Source organism: Pyxicephalus adspersus, chromosome Z (genome assembly GCF_032062135.1).
Source record: "Pyxicephalus adspersus chromosome Z, UCB_Pads_2.0, whole genome shotgun sequence".
NCBI classification, from domain to species: domain Eukaryota; kingdom Metazoa; phylum Chordata; class Amphibia; order Anura; family Pyxicephalidae; genus Pyxicephalus; species Pyxicephalus adspersus.
In genome coordinates, this window is record NC_092871.1 from 8,706,742 (window position 1) to 8,727,589 (window position 20,848).

The following is a 20,848-nucleotide window of genomic DNA, read 5'->3' on the forward strand; positions in this document are numbered from 1 at the left end:
TTAATACAAATTTTCAAACTGATTTATGTTCCTTACAATGTTTCATGGCTTTGCTATCCCTATAAAACAATCCCTTAACAGGGGAAATCTACAAAGACTCACACATTATTGCGTTAACTTAACATGTAGATATTAAATTCAGATCTGGATGTGCCTTTGGTGTGTAATGTGTATTTGGTGCAGAAATTTATTGAAACAATATAAACAAATGTCCAAAACTTAATATCAAATGTTGTAGAGATTATACGAAAAAATGATATTGTGTGGGTCTTTATAAACTTCCCTCATGGAATGGCACTATTGTCTTCTCTCTATGCTTAACCCCCATTTCCCCCTCCCGCCATATGTAGTATGCAGAGGAAGAGATGGAATATTACGAGTATCCCTACTATTATGACAATAAGGAGGAAGGGACGCCTATCCCACCTACTGAAATCAGTGCCCCTGAGAGGGACACAGTGGAGAAGGTAACCAATGGATGTGTTGGTTTGTGCATCCTGGTGTTGTGTGTTGGTCCATCCCATTCCATCTGCCATGTTTAATTGTTAACTGGAGGCTGCCCAGCCAGGAATAAAGGGGATTAAAAACGTTTTAGCAAAAGTAAAGCAAAAACATCAATTAGCTCAATTTCTGTAAAGGGTTAAAACTATAAAACTTTTTACCCATGTCCGAAATCCAGCAGGTGCATTGAGGTCTATTCTCAAAGTTGTATGATGGGTATGTCATCGCATGTTTTGTGTTCCCTGTTGTATTTGTTATGTGTTGTCTTTTTTGTTTATTATTACACATGTACTTCATTGTTTTAATTTCAATCCTTTGCATGTCTTATATTACTATTTTTTCTCAATAACATGTTAAAATATCAAAAAGTGAATCGACTAGAGACATAAAATATCAGGTAGATTTTTACAGTTGGTAAAATGTGAATATTTATTTGTGGTTTCCTAAAATAATACAAAGTAGCCACCTAGATGTAATGCCACAGGAACACCTAACCAAGGCACAGATCTCATGTTTAAGCCCAGCTTGAACTCTTTCATCTTTGGCAACTTCTTATTGCACATTAATGATATTGACACTGGGAACCCAAAGGAATTGGGCCAGACCTTAACTTACCTTGCAACAATACAGTGTTTGCATTTCGGAATGCCTCAGATGTAGGTGCTTTCAAGTCTTTGAAGAAACTAGGCAAACATCTATGTAGACATCTAAGGATCATTACTTTTTAATGTTAAATTACACTTTACCATTCAAGTTCTGGTTTTCATTCATTCATTCCTTCAGAATAATATTTCATGCATTTCATTAATTTCATTAGTTAATTAACTAACATTTGTCACATTCTTTCTTTTATGCTCTTGCTCTGTATTTCATGAAATAATATTTTCACCAATTCATCTTTTTTGGCTCTCCATTCATTCTCACTATGGCACACTTTTCTTTCTCTTCAGTTTCAAATATTATGATTATGATTCATCCACTTATCGTTCATTAAAATATTACATTTTTATTTATTTATTATTCCCTAAATAACTTAGTGTTCCTATGTTATTATAATTATTATATATATTTTATTATAGTTAATAAATACATTTCATCCTGTTTTAATTATGTCAATTTTTTAATGTATTAACGATCATACTTTTGTCATGATTTTTTAATAATATTACATCATATTCATTTTTCATAATATTAATGCCTATTGCAATAATTCATTTCCAAAATAAAATTAATTTTTTTTTTTTTTAAATGATTGACAAAGGTCAAGTAGTAAAAACACGATTTTTAAATTTTTTCATTAAGTAATCTGTCAGTAATAAATACAAATATAAAATATAATAAAAAAAAGATATTACCTTTATCTTTATTTATTGACTGATTAATTATTTATTTCTAAGTGTAACTGGCCCATGTAGCCATTTAATAATCATACATTTCACTTAATATTTCTTAACCTACTAACAATTTGCATTCAATTAACTATTTTGCCATTTTTGCTTCATATAAATACATTCTTTTTTTCACTTGTGATTTATAAAATACTAGTCCCTTTTAAACTAATACACATTGATAAGTTTTATTCATGCTTTTTCAAAAAATTAATTTTCAAAACATTTCAAAAGCACCTATTTGTGTAGAAGAACTGCCTTACAATTATTGCAAATATTTCATTCCATAACTTTATTTTTAAATACATTTCATAGGAAAAATATTAATATTCACATTTTCCAATTTTTGTGTATTTGTTTGTATAATGTAGGTAATTATTAATTAAAATTTAAAATATATTAATAGTAATGTTTTCTGTTTCTCACCTATTCACAATTAGAACATGGATTCTTATACTAATAATTTGTTTAATTCTGCATTTTTATGGACCGTTGTGTTTAACTTTCCACTTTGTTTGTGTGCATATTTGCATGGAAGAATGCTGCATATGAAATTGTACATTGATTTATGAATCTAGCCATGTTCTGCATCCATTATATGTGTTGTTTTCCATTTCTTAGCTGCATATTTTTCAGCATTGTGTGGCTATTAATATAAAATATTTTCTGTTGTTGAATTATGCATAATGTGTCAGTTTGGCTTTTATGCATGTAGTTGTTTCTTGGGTTCAGTTTACTTGTGTATTCTGTTTCCATCATGTTTGCTATAGACATGGAATTACCATTTTATCAAAATACTTTTTATAATGAATATCTTCTATATTATGCAGTATCATTGTTTCTAATTCCTAAGTTTAGCTTCAGTAATTGTTTATTAGACTTTTTAGCAGTGTAGTGCAGAATATTAAATACACCAACCACCTGTTGTTGGTGGAAATTCTTGTAGGAATTGTTTGAATGGGATAATAAGAAGTCCCCTTACTTTTCCTTGCTGGGCGACACCTAGTTTCTACATCCTTTGAACATCGTCTGGTCATGACATGTTGTATTCATGCCTGTTTCTCTCTCTCTTTCTTTCCAAACCATTTTTATCTGTGTGTCACTTGTTCTCAATTATTACCACCTGCCCTGAAAATAAAACAATACCCTCCTTACTATCATATCTGCCTTGGCTACTGGCAGAAAAACAAAGCCAAAAAGCAAAACAAGCCACCAGCCACCAAGTCGAAGCCAAAGGTGCCTCCTCCTGCCAAGATTACCAGCAAGTCGAAAAACGGTGTTGCAGGCAAGGCCCCCGCCAAGCGAAACACCCCTGTGAAAAATACTGTGGGCAAAGCCCAACCCAAGAAAAAATTCGCTGGTGCCAAGAGGAGGAACGTGGGGAATAGTTACCAGCAGGTAGAGAAAAAATCAAAGTATGCAGATCCCATTGGCGTGATCTGACATACATGACCCCCTTTGCCCCACCACACTCCCATCATCCCATGACCTTTTTACAGAGGGGATATGGGCAACCTACTTGGAGATGTTGTTTGTGTATGTTTGTGTTATACAACTTGTTAGTGATGCCTGCTCTATGCTTATTGTTTCATGCTTGGGGCTCATTCATTGTTGTTCATGCAAAAGATGAGGTCTCTGTTTCTAAACAGAACAGTATGTAAAACCAGCTTACTTTACACGTTCTTAGACTAAATTTAAATAAAATTTTGATAAACAGGGAAAAGAAAAGAATTATCCACTGTTGGTTACTTTTAGGTTGATTTTGTTTGTGTATTACTTATTGTTATCACATTTTGTCCTGTTTTGTTTCTTTCAGAGGCCTCTCTTTTGCTATTTGTGTAACTGTTTTGTTACATTAGATGAATGATTGCAATGCCTCTGTTTACCCAATTTTTATAATGGGTGATCATCACATGAATTGATTCACCATGGGGTTCATCATCACAACGCTCTGATATGTTTTGCCAACTGGGCTGATAATGACCCTTTTAAGTGAATCAGTGATGAGATGTTGACTTTATTGTCCTCTAGTACGAGAGGCAAAAGTTGATAATAAACTAATGCTTGAAATTTTCTTTTCTCCCCATTTCTCTTTGATTCATTCCCTAAATCCAAACAACTTTGCCTTATTTGCTCTGTTTTTCTTTTCATACTATCTTTCTCCATTGTTTCCCACTGCTGTTTCTTCATGCTTTGACTCCTCTTTGCATCTTCAACTTTATGATTCTCTGTGGTTACCAAGGATCCTGCCCTTCCCTCTGAACCTATCATGACCCCTGAACCTACCTTAGTAGAGCAAAGCCTTGATTATACTGTATCGCCATATGACGAGGAAGTTTATGGGGCTTGGGAGGAAGAGCCCACACCTGAAACTATACCAGATCCAAAGGTAATAACTGGCTTTTCCACCACAAGCTTAATAATCACACATTAGTGTAGTGGCTTTACAAGAATTGGCCACCTATCGTTCAGGCTTTAGCCTTTAACTGGAACTGGAGGAACCTAATGTCATTTTCAGAGGTTTAGTTTTTACCTATTTTTATGATTTCAAGCTATGGCCTACTCCTCCTCATTATCTCACAAAGAGAGCACCATCATGAAAAAATTTTACCTGTATTGATTTAACATCCCATAGCCACCCATTTCACAAAAGGCTTGGGCCAAATATTTATTCTTTTCATCTGTATTCAGTACTTGTTACTAGATCCCTTTTGTACCTCCTTTTATCACTCTTTCCATTATCTTTATTCTTGACTTATTTGCCCCCTTGGAAGGAAAAGGAACAAGCTCCTTCTACAGATGTCAAGGGTAGCGATTCCTTCATAGAGGAATATGTAATTGGAGAGGAGGAAAATCCAACTGTCGGTCTGGACTATGAGTATGTGTACAAGGATTATCATGAGGGCTCGGAAAGCTCACAACTTGGCCCAGTCCTCTCTGCAGAGACTCCTGAGAGTGGAGGTGTAAGTCTCCCTGTATAGTGTCCTTTAAACTTCAATAAATTGGGTTCTAAAAACTTTGTGAGACTCTGAGCAATACAAAAAAACGTTTTTCGTCTCCTCTCTGGTCCTTACGTCCTTTCTTTGTGTTACCTGTCCATGTCTGTCCCCTTTGTCTTGTTCATCATTATATCTTTGTCCAATAACTTTGTTAAATCATTTTGCTCCTTTTATGTAACCTTCTTGTGTTTAGTTCTCACTTCCTACTATCCTCCGTAGCTGATCACACATTTTACACTGTGTGCGTCTACATGTTCTTCTGGATGGATACTTTGGTGTCCTCCAAACTGGAAGTCTTTTGTCTTTTGTCCTGCTGCTTTTACTTTGTCATTTTCATTTGCTCAGATTTATTTTATGATGTTGCTGTCATGTAACATTTTATTATTGGTTGTCAGAAAACAACCAATCCAGTTAGAGCCCTGTGTGACCAAAGGATGTCATGCTGCTCAATGACACCTTGACCACTGGGGTCCACTATGGATTAGTTCTGACTCCCGCTTATGGCATCATAGAATTCTCAACATTTTCTGGAATTTTATGATCCTAATAGTGTTTTTGATGCCTTGAGCATTGCAGCTTTGCTGATAAAAGTACAATTCTGATAGCACCATTGTGCCCTCAATGGATTATTTTTGGCATTATCAATGGATAGCTTTTGGCATGTTCTAGAAGCCTATACAATGGCTAAACCAAGGACTGTGATTTGGTATTGTTGAATAACTGCTCCTCTCTATCTGAAAATATAATATAACATGGCAAATTCATCATGGAATTGCATTAGGTTTTTATATTTGTACTTGTTAGACTTTTTCTTTTACTTTAACTGGACTTAGTTTAGTTAAGTAGAAAAGTGAACTATAATGTCTGAGTGATATTAAATATCTACATCTTTGTGGTTATATGTGTGCTACCCTCAGGCCGTCAGTGGGCCCCGTGGGGTGAAAGGAGAGAAAGGAGAACCCGCTGCCCTAGAGCCAGTAAGTGAAATTTATTATTCAATTCAAACACAGCGTGTAAACCAAAAAATGAAGTGCTAACTGTACCTGCCTCAATACAACTCTTTATGGTTGCCCAAAACAGTCTCTTGTCTCTTACCACTAGTAAAAGATTTGCATTAGAATTCCTTGGTCTGCACTCCTTTCACAGAATTTTTAAAGGGGTGTCCTCTATAGTCAATTTTTTATTTTATTTTATATTTTTTTATGGAAAATGCAACAGTTAGAGCTGAAACATGCACAGGTAGGTAGTAACACCCAATATGGACAAAAACTTATTGTAACTTATGGTAAGGAGATCTTCCTGTTGCAGGAAGGCATATTGGAAGTTGAGGGATGATCCAGTCCACGCAACCCTACCAATAACAATCATATATCTTTTGGATGAACTAAGGCTTAATAATTTTCCCTGGCCCTTACACCATAACTATAATTTGAAGATATAAGAAGTAAAGTAGTGATAGCATATTGAATCCTGAGAAAGTTATAGTGCATTCTAGGTAAGAGGTTAAAGGTAAACTTGCTTGAGAAGACAACAGTAATGATTAGCTCAGATAACCCATGGGAGCTAATCAATTTTTCTTAAAAAAAAAAAAAACAGTCTACAGTTGCCTGTAGAGGTCAAAAATGTGTCCAGACTTAAGATAGCTGAAATATTTTGCAGATGAAATAGCTCTATATCTGCGGACACTAATATGCTAGCCAAATATAAAAATCTTATCAATCACAAGCTGATAATTTAGTAAGGTAAAAATACAAATAGGTTAATATACCACATACGCTTTTGTATCAGTTTTTTAAGAATAATGTTTTTTTATGCTGGTTACTTCTTTGATTATCGTCATTAAAAACTAATAGATTGCCATTTATTTGTCTGCTTTTCCAGGGAATGCTGGTTGAAGGTCCACCAGGGCCAGAAGGACCTGCAGTAAGTATCATTTCATTATAAGGACCAGATGTGAAGGTGTATAAGAGTAATGTAACTGGTTAAAATATTTGAAAATGTATTTTGTGTCATTTTAGGGTCACACAGGTCCCCCTGGAATACAAGGACATCCTGGACCTGTTGGTGACCCTGGAGAGAGGGTAAGAAATTGGAATTTGAATGTTAAAAATATGTATGTACATTTTTAAAGCTCACCTACCATCATAGCACAGTATTTTAACTTTGATATCGTTTTCCTTACACTTAAAGGGTCCCCCAGGTCGGGCTGGTCTCCCTGGAGCCAACGGATTGCCTGGACCACCTGGGAGCTCTGTCATGCTTCCGGTAAGTCTGTTTGTTGAAATTTAGAAGACAAAGAGAGTTACACTTTCTGTTAGTTTTTTTATTTGTTTTTTTAATCTATTAGGGAAATATTCACTTACATGTTGACCTGTACTTGGAGAAAATAGGAGGAAGGTGGTGGTGGGGTTTGGTTTCCCCAATTTTTTTCTAATCATTTCTTATCCTAACCGGAAATGAGGATCAATTTTGCAAGTAGGGACAGCAAAGCCTCTAACTCCTATTTTTTCTATTTAAAATTTTTTACAAACAGTTGTTTTTCCATGACATGTTATTACAATCACAATGCTCTACCACATCAAGAGTTAGCTCATAATTTTTCCACTTAATCTCCGCAGTTCCGATTTGGAAGCGGCGGTGGTGACAAAGGCCCAGTAGTGTCTGCACAAGAAGCTCAGGCAGCAGCTATATTACAGCAGGCCAGAGTAAGTCATTAACATCTCACAACTAATTTGTTTTTCCAGTAAAAAAGTATGCTATGTCTTCTCTTTCTTACCTTTTTGTCTTTGACAGCTGGCTTTACGTGGACCCCCAGGACCAATGGGCTATACAGGAAGATCTGGACCTTTGGTAAGCAACTCTACCTATATGCTTTTAGTCCACACTCCTAGAATGAGCAACACAAAGTTGTTGATAGTGTGAACACAAAGCTATGAAGCCCTTGGCTCAGTGATCCACTGTCAACATTTAAATGTAGGTTGAGGGCATTAATAATATCAGAGGTTATTTGGATTCCACCCAAATTGCACTACTGCATATCCATGTGAATGGTTGGGTTATAGAATCTCTCACGGTGAATGATCTATGTTCTTTGAGTGTCCAGCCTAATTAAATGGTCAATCCACCTTTACATTATCTATGTTTTAGATATTCCAACAACTAAAACATCCTCTCTTGAATTTCAACGTTTTCCATCTCTTTATAGGTTTGCAAATAAGTACCTGTTGTAGGTCTCTTTACCAATGAAGCTAGAAGATTTGTCTGTATCTTTTCCTGATTTTTCTTTGTGTTTGGTTTGTCATTTCAGGGTCCAACAGGAAGTCCTGGAATAAAGGGAGAATCTGGAGATATTGGTTCTCAGGTAATTAAGTAAGCACATAAACATTGTTGTCTAACTTACCTACACACATGTAAAAATGTGGAGGTATCTGTTGTACAACACTGATGCGCACTGGTTTTTATACCTGGTGATGGAAATGTTGGGCAGACTGGAGAATTAGAAAGTAGACACAGAAAATTAAAGTGGTGAAAAATTAAAAGCCATACATTTATAATTAGTCAGATGAATAGGATGCAAACAATCCTCTAATAAGTCTGGAGTGACTGTCAGGTGCTGTCATTCCTGGCCTCCAGGCTAGTACTTTTATAATGTTCTTTTTAGCCTTTTTTTAGATAACTATTTAAAAATAGTCTATGCCTCCTTGTAAATGAACTTCACCTCTGGATGAAATACAAAAATCCCAAAAACTTCTGTTATCACACAAAAGACAGGCAGACTCAATAGCTTGCTGTTTTCTACCTGATTGGGTTATGATTTTGTGTCTGTGGCGCCACAGGAATACCAATAGGATCAAACATTGCTCAGAATGATTGGTATGCTGATTGGTATGCCCAAGTATGTAGTGCTGGCAAAATATGTACTATTATTGGTTTTCATAATCTATCGGCTGCCTGCTGAGGCCCAGCCATTGTGCAACTTTACTATAAAACAAAAAACAACCTTCTTAGGCAAAAAGCAAATACCGATATGTGGCCTCCATGCTCACATTCGAATCTAAAATTAGAAATCATGCCACTGTTCTAACAAGTGGTAATAGAAGACATGACATTGGAAATATACAGATTATAGCTCTTTTCAGTATTTATGGAAATGTAGGCCAGAAGGTATCTGGAGTTTAGGCTGTTGAACTTTTGAAGAATAATCCTTTCAAAGAAATTCTACATAGCTTAGTGAATGAAGTGAAAATACGTATGTAATTCATATTCATAAAAAAAACAAAAAACATGATTTTTGCTTGTTTATGATTAAATGATTGAAGTCAGAAAAGCTTTGATCTATTGACTACAGATATTCTACTGCAAAAGCGGACAGTTCCAGTGCTTGGGTTGCCTACGGATTGGTGTATTTTTCATGTTTTAGGAGAATGGTATATTTATAATTTTGGAATTTTAGATATCAAATTATGGTTCTCTATAAATGGGTATAACTGTGAAAAATTCAGAATTTGTGTACAGCCCATTGCAAAAGCACTACTGAAGGAGAGTAGTGAAAAAAAACAATAAATATTTATTTTCTTTAATATATACATCAACAACATGTAATGTAGCACTGCTAAATATTGCCAGTAGGTAAAATTAAAACTTTTGTAGCAATGGAGTACAAACCATGATACAAGTAAAGTAAAGGAACATACAATATTTCTAACATTTTTTATTACTTGTACTAGGGACCAAGAGGACCACAGGGCTTGTCTGGACCTCCCGGAAAACCCGGAAGACGGGTAAGTATCCATCTTCCTGATGTTGATATTGGTTATTAATAATAAATACTACAAATAGTTTAAATTTAGCAACTATTATGACAAAACACAACAAGCTTTTATTCTTATGAATGTTACTTTCTTTAGGTTTTGATATTTAATTATTATTATTATTAGCTGGATTTATATAGCATGGAGATATTATGCAGCACTGTACATTAAATAGGGGTTGCAAAAGACAGACAGATACAGACAGTGACACAGGAGGAGGTTACAACCTGCCCTGAATAGCTTACAATCTAAGAGCTTATATACATTCATATCTTATTTTGCAGGGCCGCTCTGGTGCTGATGGGGCTCGTGGCCTACCTGGTGAATTTGGCAGCAAGGTAAACTCATCGTCCATTTGACTTTTGTGATTTCTTGTTATTGTCATTACATCTTATCATGTACATTTTTATACATTGTCTCTCCTTGGTAGGGTGAGAGGGGTTTTGATGGACTTCCTGGACTGCCGGGAGAGAAAGGTAACCGGGTGAGTTAAAGTGTCACTTAAAAAAATCATATTTGTTTTATGTTTTAAAGTCAAATCTTTCCTTCTGTTCTAAAAATTTGTTTTAAGTTAGTGCCCATAAATGTTTTATATCTTTTGCAGAGAACTGCATATCCTTTATGCATGTGTGCTCCATTTAGAAAATCCTTGTTTGTAGCCACTGTTTTGTGCTGTGCACATCCATGATACACAATGCAGAAAATCATGGGACAGGTGTATTGGCAGAAAGCGGGCATTGCAGCTTCTCTGCTGCCTTCTAATGTTCAGTCAGAAAAAAAACCCGTAGGCCTCTACATAAACAGAAACTTTTTTACCCTTTCATCTTAATTATGCTCCTCTAAGAGAATTGTAAGGCTACAGAAGCAGACAGAAGAGTATCTTCGAATTAGAATGCTATTTTTATTATTGGTGCATTGTTAGATCCTAGAGTATAAATTGATTTTGACCATTTCACAGTCAGTTTTATGCTTGACTATACAATTTTCTATTTTCATTATTTCTTTTCATTATTTGGATAAAGTTATTGTTGTTAAAGCGAAACTCCTTGCCTAAATAATTTTGTCCCCTTGCAGTGGGTTCACCTTCCTTTAACAAAGACTTTCCTTATCCCTTGTCCCTACAGCTAGGACCGTTTTCACCTCTAGATTGTGGGCAGGGTTCTGGCAAAGTTCTAGGCTCAGACCCACAGAAGGAAATAATGTTGGGGGTCAGACTGGTGGGGTAGCAAGGCTTCTGGCATGACTAGTGCAGGACTGGCCTAGCAAAGGAGAAGTAGATTGCTTGCTGTTTCAGGATCAGGGAGTAAGGCAAGATTTATTTTAGAGGCATCATTGACATAACAAGCTATTGATCTTTAAACGGAGGGGTCGGTCAAATGTTATGATAAAAAATAATTTTAGCCATAGTTCAGCCTTAAGCATGGATGGAAAAAAGCAGTCAGGACAGGTTTTAAGGAATAGCAATTTGGCACCCATCTCAGTCCATATTTTTTGTTTCCTGTGCTTTGCCAATGGCTGGGTACCTTTGCTAGACAAGAATACCTATGTAGCCTCTCTTTTTGCTATTTTCTTGGCAGTAGTACCATATAAAGTACTGGTCCCCAACATTTTGGAGCTCACGGGCCACTAATCTCACGGACATCTGGACCGCACATGCACAGGGAGCCGTGTGTTACTCAAAGGGCCCCAGAGTGACGTCATGATGCCAGAACCAACCCACTCTCCCAATGAAGGTCTGAGACTGCCATGGTAGAGTGGGCGGGTTGTGTTCAGAAACACAACTCACCTACCACCCTGAGCATGTGATGTCTCCGGGAGACATGGTCTGCGGCTCTGGCTGGTGTGCCCCCACCCAAGCAAGGTTCCTGATATATCGAATGCACTGGGAAAGTGGAGGCAAACTAACAAAATGTTATCCCTAGCAGAATATAATAAAAAGAGCCACCACTTCATTGTTGAGCATAAGTCACAATCCAGTATTTCCTTGGCCCTTATGTCTGAAGGCTTTACACTAATTAACTTAGGCTTTCACCTTGGTTTATAAAGACATTTAAAACTCACATCTTGTTTAGGTGACATTGCCTGGATGGCACAACATTTTGAGCTACATATGGTTTAATTTTAGGCCCTAATTGGAAAAAACCTAACTCAAAAACCTCATGAAAATGTAATTTCATATTTTAAAACTTTATCTGTAGTTTCAGAACAGGAAGAGACAAATTGTCCTATCTAGTGCATTTCTGTTGTTTTCTCTTAGTTTTGCAAATAAACATTACTATGCATTAGCTTTTGATGTCTGGGCTTGTATACAAAACTTCCTAATACAGGTACCTTGGTGTTGAGATAAAATCCTAAAGTTCTGGGAAGTCTAAAGTATCCCTAAAAGGCACACACTGACACTAATCACATCCACCCTACATGAACACTTAATCCAATTGATGAGACCTTTACTCATAACTCATGCTTATGTGGCCTTTTATTAAACAAGTGAAAATGCTGTTCATCAGAAATGGCAATATTTACACAAAAATAAAACTGCATTTCAACCTAATGACCACTTTTATAGTTAACTCAGTTTTTGCATTTATGTGTTCTGTTTGCCATATTTTGAAAGTGATGATCAGCCTGCTACTTGTAAATTGCCAGATAGAATTTAGTACTGTGAAAGTGAAGAACACAATGGGTCACAATAAGGATCTGACACCAATTTATCCACTTTTGGAGCAGGTTGTCACATTACAAAGAAGGGAACAATGACTACATTTACATGAATCTTTGAGCTTCTGATCCCCAGAATAGCAATACTATGGTACTTCTATTCTTCACTTTTAGAAGACTGGTCACTATGGAAAACACCAATGCAGAAAAGGGTTCTATTCTCTATTTGTCAGAAATAGTTTCAGTACTGTGAACCTACATAATCAATTTAACGCTAAAAACTAATCACCTACACATTAGCCTAAAAAAACATGGGTAAGGAGGATGCCATTGCCAAATTTATCTTCCAAATTGCATTAAGTAATTTCTGCAGCAAAAACTTATCTTTTCCCTGAAAGTGCTGCATTAAAAATCAACAAAATTGTTAACAAAAACAAATTCATCAATTTGGCTGTGTTGTTGCTTTTAATTCAGGAATCATGCTAGGATGATTTATTTACATAGACTGGATTGGATCAAAAATATGATTGGATAAAAACAAAACCATTCTAAACTTGATTGTGAAATTACTCTCTCAGAAGTGCAGGTTATCCTGCTTTGTATTGTCCTCTGATTGTATGGCATGGTGGTCATTAGCCAGGCAACTGGATCACCACACTTTCATTGTACTCTCTTCATCCTTACTTACCCTTATTTCTCTTAGATAAAATGGATAAATATCATTTTTATATTCTTTAATAAGTCATTAACATCAACATGTTTCATTGCAGGGAGATTCCGGAGCTCAAGGTCCTTTGGGTCCACCAGGAGAAGACGGAGAGAGGGTAAAAACTTTGTGAGAGGGTTCTCTACATTAGGGAAGTACTGCAGATCATCATAGTGTCAGATCATCGCCTGATTTCATTCTTTATTTTCATCTAGGGAAGTGATGGAGAAGTTGGACCTCGTGGACTCCCTGGTGAACCAGTAAGTACATTTTTTTTAAAACCTTTTCATTTTTAAATTCACCCAACCTCAATACTTCACACCACTACTATTCATAATACTGTAGGTTAAACTTTTATGTATGTAAAATATTTTTTATTTAATACAACACTGCTCAATACTTGCCAAATGAGTGAAAATGACCACCGTACATGTGTGAAACAATAGGTAGTGTGATTTTGCACTGCCTTTCTCAGTTTGATGTAATGCAAGTAGTCTCCGGGTTACATCTGAGATAGGGACTGTAGGTTTTTTCTTAAGTTGTCAGTTACTGTGTAAAACATTAGGTTACTTTTACTGTGTAAAATCTTCCCAGTTAGGTAATCACAAACAGAGCAAAAAAAAAAAATAGAGCCTGGACATTCATTAACTTCTGGAGCAAGATGTGCTTTGATATGCAAGTAACAGCTGCAGAGTTTGGCTACGTACACACGTCCAATGGTTCTCGTTGGATAATCGGCTCAGGGCCGATATTGGACGAGAATTTGGCATGTGTACATCGGCCGTTGTCCATCGTCCGAACGACCGTCCTGGCGGGTCCACGGACAATGGACGACGAACGATTGTAATAGAAGTGAAGGGGGTGAGCGCGCAGCGGGGTGCTGCTCCGCCGTTCTCGCCCTCTCCGTAGAGCAGAACGGTGCTGTATGTAGATCGTGAAGGATCCTTTCCAACGACAAATATTGCACGTGTGTACCCAGCCCAAGTCCCCTGTGCATGTTTTCCCATTCATGAAACATGTCCTCGGCACCACCAGTCTGTGTTTTGTATTTGGGCAGATATGACACCAGTGCTCATTTCTTTCCCACCTGCACCAGTGGTGTGGTTGAATCTCAAGAAATGACTAACTCGATTTTTAGGCACTAAAACTGAAAAAAAGACTGAAAAAAAAAGCAAAGCTGTCTAGCAAATACTCTCTATATAAAAATAATGGTACCCAGAGTGCAGCCTATTCAATGCATGCTTCTCTGCATTTTTTAAGCTTTTGAATGTCTCCTAAATAAGCCTGAAAACATGAAAAAAACAGATTGCACTTTTTTTTGGAAAACACATTGATCAATATCGTACACTGCATTAACATCTGTGTTTTGTAGTGCAGTAAAGGGAAAGCCTGTTTGTTTATATAGAATAGGTATTATTGAGGTGGTATTCAGAATTGCAACACACCCTTATTTAAAATAATTTATACTGCAAATTGTGGGCACTAATACAAATCATTATGTGTATCAAGTTGCATAAAGTATATGTATAAGAATAATTTGTGTCATTTTATATAGAACTAGCGCATACCTAAATCTATCTAGGTATTAGCCACCAGTTGTTTCTAAACAGCTGGTTACAAAAGGGACGGCAGATCTCTGATTAGGATTTCATTGCTCACCGGGAACTTGCTTAGAGTAGAAGACACACGGGTAACTTAATCAGTTTGCTGCTATGCCCATATGGTTCAATCACAGATCAGGGTGGGACCTGAACCATTCGGTAATGCTTACTTGCAGTGCGGACAGTTGTGATGTAAACTACCTTGTGTTTGGATCATATGAGTGGCTGTACAGAATTACAAATAAAACAATTCATATATATTTAAATCTTGCAGTGCCTGGAGTACAGCTTTAGGGTAATTCAAACATCAATTTAGATTCCTTACCCCAAGATTACAGTTGCATCCAACTAATAGGACAATTACAAAACCAAATAATATTTTCCTCCCCCAGATTGTCCTCTATAGGATAAATAAATGTATAAATAGTTTTATAAATGATTGGATACAGCCATGAAAAAGTGATCTCTTTGTTCTGCCATTGTTTGAAGGACACAGGCAGCTATAAGAAATCTTACCTTTGAAGTCTCAGAGACTTCAGAGACTCACATATGTAAATATATATGAGATGTACTAGGGAGATATTAAAGAAACTAGCCTGTAATTTATTGTACTATTTTCCAAAGCTCACATATCAGATTAGGATTGGAAAACTTTATATTGCACTTTTTTACTTACAAATCATAATGACACCTCACTCAGTCTATGTATCTATGTCATGTTTATTAGCATGGATGGAATAGCTACAAAGGCTATCTTCACCTAAGGTAATCTTATATTTTAGATGAACCAACCATTAAAAACTGCACTACGAGCAGAAGGTTTTGTCTCAAATGTGGGTTATTTGGTGTATACATTCTAGTAAGGACAGAGGACATTGAAATCTAATATTTCAGCTGATACCATCTGGTTTCTTATATATTTGCTTATATGTATTTGCTTATATATTTGCATATTGCAACATTATTATAGGATTCCCCAAGAGATGAGAGTATATATGAAATTAGCAGGTGACCTATCCAAAAAATGACATTTGTAGGTGGCTTCAACTCTTAGTAAAGCAGGTTATGGTCACTGAAATCCTATTCAATGTCATGAATATATAAAAAATCAGTTGTTGTTTATAAAGCCACAATGGCCCCCGTAAACAGGCTACAATGCATATCTAGCCACATATTAGACCTAAGAGTTTCTTACATTTATCACCAGAACAAGTCACATTTTAGGTTTCCCATCACTTCTTGTACCAATGACAATGGTCACCAGTAAAACCAAAGAGGACACCAACAATAATACAAACATGGTATGGGTTCTAACCCTTTTACTATTTAAAACTTGAAATATTTTTCTACTATACCTAGAACTCTATCCAATTTATGGAAATTATATTTATAGGGATGTGATAAGGGTTTATAGGGATGTAATAGTTTTGCATAAAAAAAGCCACCAAAGGTTCATAAAGCACCTCTGAACATATTCCCCTTATCTCCGCTTATTATGAAAGTAAAGCCGGTGCTGTCATTCCGATGGGAATTTCCTATGATTGTCTCTTAGGAGAGGAAACACCCAGATGTTTAAGGTGCTAAAGCACCACCAATGGGTGTGTTGACCAAGTTGTAGGTTTGGTAGCACCCTGTTCAAAATGGTAAATGGCAGACCCATCCAGACCATACTATGTCTATATTTCTTGTAAAGGTTGCCACAAAAGATGAAATTTTTGGTAGTTTAAATCAGCCATGCCACTTTGTAAGCTTGTAGTAACATCATGGAACAGGTAGATTGGTCGTGGTGAAATGACTTGCAAAGAGGAAGAACATAGGAATGGGAAATGACAACTAGAAGTACACAGCTTTTACTCCATATGATATATTGAGGAGAACAACCAGCTGTGGGTTCTTATCCTATGAGAATGCGCAGGGTGTTAGGGGCAACTACTATTTTATACCTTCCAACTGTCTTTTATTTAGGGGTGATATCCCTGTTTGGAAAGTAGTTTCCCTATGGCATTAAATGCCCCTCTTTGTTGTCTGACATACAGACAGTTAAGTTTACTACTCAATTTCCTACTTACTACTCAAGTGTTATTATTTTCAGTTCTTTTAAGAAAACTTGATTGTACGTATTTAATTTCAGACTCAGATAAAAGAACTACTGTTGAGAAAAACACATTTTATATAGAAAGATATTAGTGATTTTGCATCACACGTCCTTGAAACATGTCATGTGGTCTGTGTTGTTTTTAATGCCAGTGGCTACTGGCCATACAAATGGGATAGTCCTCTTTCAAGAGCAAAACTTCATCCTAATAAATGTATGTACATGCTGTACATTAGCTGAGTTATGTAGATTTAAGTGATGGACCTCATTAATTTATAAGCACGATTTATGAACAATGTTGATAAATAGTGAACATTGGTCCCTTTGTGTTTTTTTAGGGAGTCCGAGGGCTGCTGGGACCTAAAGGCCCACCTGGTATTTCTGGCCCACCTGTAAGTATCCATTTTCTATCTTATCTATGCTACTATTATTACTTTGCACACTGCTTAGCCATATGACACTGTTTACCATGTTTCTACAGGGAGTAAGAGGTATGGATGGATCAGTGGGACCAAAGGGAAACCTGGTAAGTTCTGTTCTTCACATATCAAAGATTCTGCACAATGTAAACACTGTGTCTATGCAGTACATGACCTTATCTTGAATTTTGTCTATCTCTTAGGGCCCACAAGGTGAGCCAGGCCCTCCTGGACAGCAAGGAGCTCCTGGCACACAAGGTCTTTCCGGACCACAGGGCCCAGTGGGTCCTGCAGGAGAGCGGGTAAGAATGATATAGTTTAAAAGATGATAAAGCAATTGTAAAGTTAGTTTATAGGAGCACTTATCTAATTTCCAAATTAACTCATACATATTTGCTTACAGGGCCCACAAGGCAAACCTGGCCTTCCCGGAATTCCAGGCACTGATGGACCTCCTGTAAGTACACACTGGGTTTGCTCAACAATACACAAATGACATAATCTACATTTCAGTTCATTTTAAAACGTTAATGTTTAGCAATAAGATGTCAACATCTCTATAAAGAAGATGTTGATTTTTTTATGACTTATGAGTGTTATATTGGCTGCTCATTTGCTTGTAAAACCAAATCAACCAAATCAAAAAGAATCCACTTTCCTCAAACCAAATAAAACCTTTAATTCCACCATTATTGTTATCAAGTGCTGGTGGAATTATTATTTTCATGTGGCTAATTGGACAACTGGAAACAAAGCTTGAATATGATTTATTAGTGTATTACATCCTTCAAAAAGTATTTAAATAATTATAAGTGTCACACAAACAAATGCCACAGCTCTGCTTAGCTCTTACTCCAACAAATGTTAACATACAAAATGGTAATTTTGTAATAAGTACAGAACAGGACTGTTCACCTCCAGGCCTTGGGGCCAGGATCCACGCATTTACTCATCCATACATTTTTAGTAGAATTTTTAAAGAGTCGGAACATGCTCAGTTTATAATTTAGACAATTCTGGCCTGTTTGTGACCCTAAAGACTTGAGTTGAACAATGCTGGTAAAAGGTATTTGCTGGCTGTCTGTCCCCTAACTCCCTGCTTTAAAATGCAGGAGTGTTCTGTGCTACATAGATTTAGATTTCAGGGAAACAAATTGCAACAAAACAAACTGAATTTGAGAGTAGATCACATCAATATCTAGTACAACACAATAGGATTCCATGTGTTGATGAATTGCTGCTAAATAAGGAGAATGATCACTATATCGCCTTATAATGTTTCATTTTTTTCTTTTCTTAGGGTCATCCTGGCAAAGAGGGTTATTCAGGCTCCAAGGGTAACCAGGTGAGTTTCAGTGTCTATATCATAATGTGAGAAACGTGGGTGATCAGGTAAAAAAAACAATAAAAACAGCGAGTGTGTAAATTTGGTGCCAAGACCATTATCTAAAATTTGGAACTTTTATTTTAGCAACCAGTCAGGTTTACATTTCAATTGCATAGAACACCTATACTGCAGAAGAATTCTGATCAATTGATAAACCACAACTCAGCTTTGTGATGGATTGCCCACAATATGATTTACCTTTCCAAAAAGACAAAAATATTTTTTGTTTACATTAAACAAATCAATAGCCATGACCTTACCAGAATTGTGCTGGACATGGTCGGATTCAGAGGTCTATACTGGTCCAAATAGACTAGCTTATTTATAGAAATTTTGGTTTGTCATTTGATGATATTTTGAGAATAATAACTGCACTGTTTTGTTTGGGGCAATAGGCAATAGAGAATAGGACTTGGAGGTTAATGTAAAAGCTTTCATGGACAATGTTGGTCCTCTCATTGCTCATCTAGTTAGCTGCTATCTTTTTTTTGAGTTACTCGATAAATGATTCTGCCTATTACATCAAGTCAAGCCTTAATAATTGCACCAATAACACACTTAGCCAATGGTGCTGTATAATGGCAATATTTAGAATTAATTATTGATAGCAATGAAATCTTTTTCTTTTCCATTAACCCAAACCCCTACTTAACCCATCTAATTTCCACTCTGAAAATAAATGAAAACAATAGCTTACTTTATAGATGGCTTCCGTCTCCTTAGTTGAGGCTGACAAAATATGTTTTCTCTTTAATCAAATAATATCAACAGCTATTTCAAATTGTGGCTCAATGAATACAATTTTCTACATTGCCACATATCCATGGTTGTGGTTTGTCTTGTCCGAAAACAATTGAAATCAAGTTAAAACCCAGTCATCTAACATACTAAGATATTACTTTTTAACTAGCAACATCAAGTAATGTTTTTTTTATAAGGCCTACTTCATGGTTTTGTGTTGAAATGACACAACATTTAGAATGAAACACCAACAGACAACAGGTGCTGCATAAAACAAAGCAGTGGGCAGGTTTGAATGTGGTTTCCTATGTTTAGATCATTAAATTAGTTACACATAATAAACTTGGAACTTTATTTTCTAAATTAAGTGTTTTTCTAGTTCAATTATTATTATATTTATTATGAAAAAATATTCAGAATAGTCCTGTAATTATTATACAATTTTTATATTAATCACCCAATTGTCTGTTACCATAAAATATGGACCAATGTGGGCTGTCTAACTCGCATATAAACATAGCTGATGATGTAAGAACTTTATGATGTTGGCTGAAAGTTTCTTTGTAAGCAATTAACTTGTTTTTTTCTTTTCATCTAGGGTCCACTTGGTCCACAAGGTCCAATTGGTTATCCAGGGCCTCGAGGTGTTAAGGTACCTTTTAAAAAAAGTATATATTTTCTCTTTAATGGTGTTTTGTCTTGAATTTCAACCTGAAACTTGGTTGATAACATTTTCATGTTGTACACCTGACTGATTCCATGTTTTCTTTAGTTCATATATCTTGTAATTGTTTCCTTCTGTGCACAAAAAAAAATATTTTTCTTCCTCCCATTTGTCGTTTTTACCTTTACAGGGAATTGATGGAATTCGGGGTCTTAAAGGACACAAAGGAGAGAAGGTGAGTGGAAAACAAAATAATAATCACTGCCTTTTAAAGCTGTTGGCCAAGCATAGCACAGATAGCCATTTTGCTGCAGCTCCAACATTTTTATTGGTGGTGCTAATATCACTGTAATATTGAGGACTATGCATTTCATTTATTCATTCATTCATACTTTGTAAGTGATAGTTCTATTGGTTAGATATAACGGTAGTACCATAATGCAAGAGATAGGCTCATCACTATGTCATGTCTAGAAGGGCTACACTCCTAAGAGGTTAGTGATTAGTGTTGTGGAAGGGATTTGTAGATGATGTAAGTATGGTATCCCTTAATGACCTTCTGTGGAAGACAGGGGTCTTCTGATCTTTCCAGTCAGATTTACTTTATTGTTTTTGTTTTAGGGTGAAGAGGGTTTCCCTGGATTCAAAGGTGATATGGGTGTAAAGGGTGACAAGGTAAGTGAAAATACAAACTTATTTCTCACTTAAATGTAAATGTAAATGTTACATTATATGAAACATTGAAACTTGACTTTTATGTGACTGAATTTGTTTTTGCCTAAATATTTAAGACACTTGTGGCTCTACTAATGCCCATTATTTGCCATGTTCACAGGTGATGTTTTTATTATAAACAATTGAAATAAGATAGGTTGCTT

The 20,848-nt window shown here is 36.0% G+C and overlaps 1 protein-coding gene across 6 annotated transcripts in view; it reads left to right on the forward strand.

Moving 5' to 3' along the window:
* Window positions 1-20,848, forward strand: part of COL11A2 (collagen type XI alpha 2 chain) — a 93,294-nt gene that overhangs the window by 39,428 nt on the left and 33,018 nt on the right. Inside the window, exons 6-29 of one of the 6 annotated variants that reach the window (XM_072429577.1) lie at window positions 351-467; window positions 3,072-3,287; window positions 4,132-4,278; window positions 4,664-4,852; window positions 5,806-5,865; window positions 6,770-6,811; window positions 6,907-6,969; window positions 7,079-7,153; window positions 7,507-7,593; window positions 7,682-7,738; window positions 8,196-8,249; window positions 9,616-9,669; window positions 9,984-10,037; window positions 10,130-10,183; window positions 13,128-13,181; window positions 13,279-13,323; window positions 17,098-17,151; window positions 17,241-17,285; window positions 17,382-17,480; window positions 17,582-17,635; window positions 18,479-18,523; window positions 19,905-19,958; window positions 20,161-20,205; window positions 20,592-20,645. In XM_072429577.1, the coding sequence (XP_072285678.1) occupies window positions 351-467; window positions 3,072-3,287; window positions 4,132-4,278; window positions 4,664-4,852; window positions 5,806-5,865; window positions 6,770-6,811; window positions 6,907-6,969; window positions 7,079-7,153; window positions 7,507-7,593; window positions 7,682-7,738; window positions 8,196-8,249; window positions 9,616-9,669; window positions 9,984-10,037; window positions 10,130-10,183; window positions 13,128-13,181; window positions 13,279-13,323; window positions 17,098-17,151; window positions 17,241-17,285; window positions 17,382-17,480; window positions 17,582-17,635; window positions 18,479-18,523; window positions 19,905-19,958; window positions 20,161-20,205; window positions 20,592-20,645 (1,818 nt within the window). The remainder of the gene's footprint in view (window positions 1-350; window positions 468-3,071; window positions 3,288-4,131; window positions 4,279-4,663; window positions 4,853-5,805; window positions 5,866-6,769; window positions 6,812-6,906; window positions 6,970-7,078; window positions 7,154-7,506; window positions 7,594-7,681; window positions 7,739-8,195; window positions 8,250-9,615; window positions 9,670-9,983; window positions 10,038-10,129; window positions 10,184-13,127; window positions 13,182-13,278; window positions 13,324-17,097; window positions 17,152-17,240; window positions 17,286-17,381; window positions 17,481-17,581; window positions 17,636-18,478; window positions 18,524-19,904; window positions 19,959-20,160; window positions 20,206-20,591; window positions 20,646-20,848) is intronic. The other 5 variants (XM_072429573.1, XM_072429572.1, XM_072429574.1 and 2 more) reach the window with 5 other exon arrangements.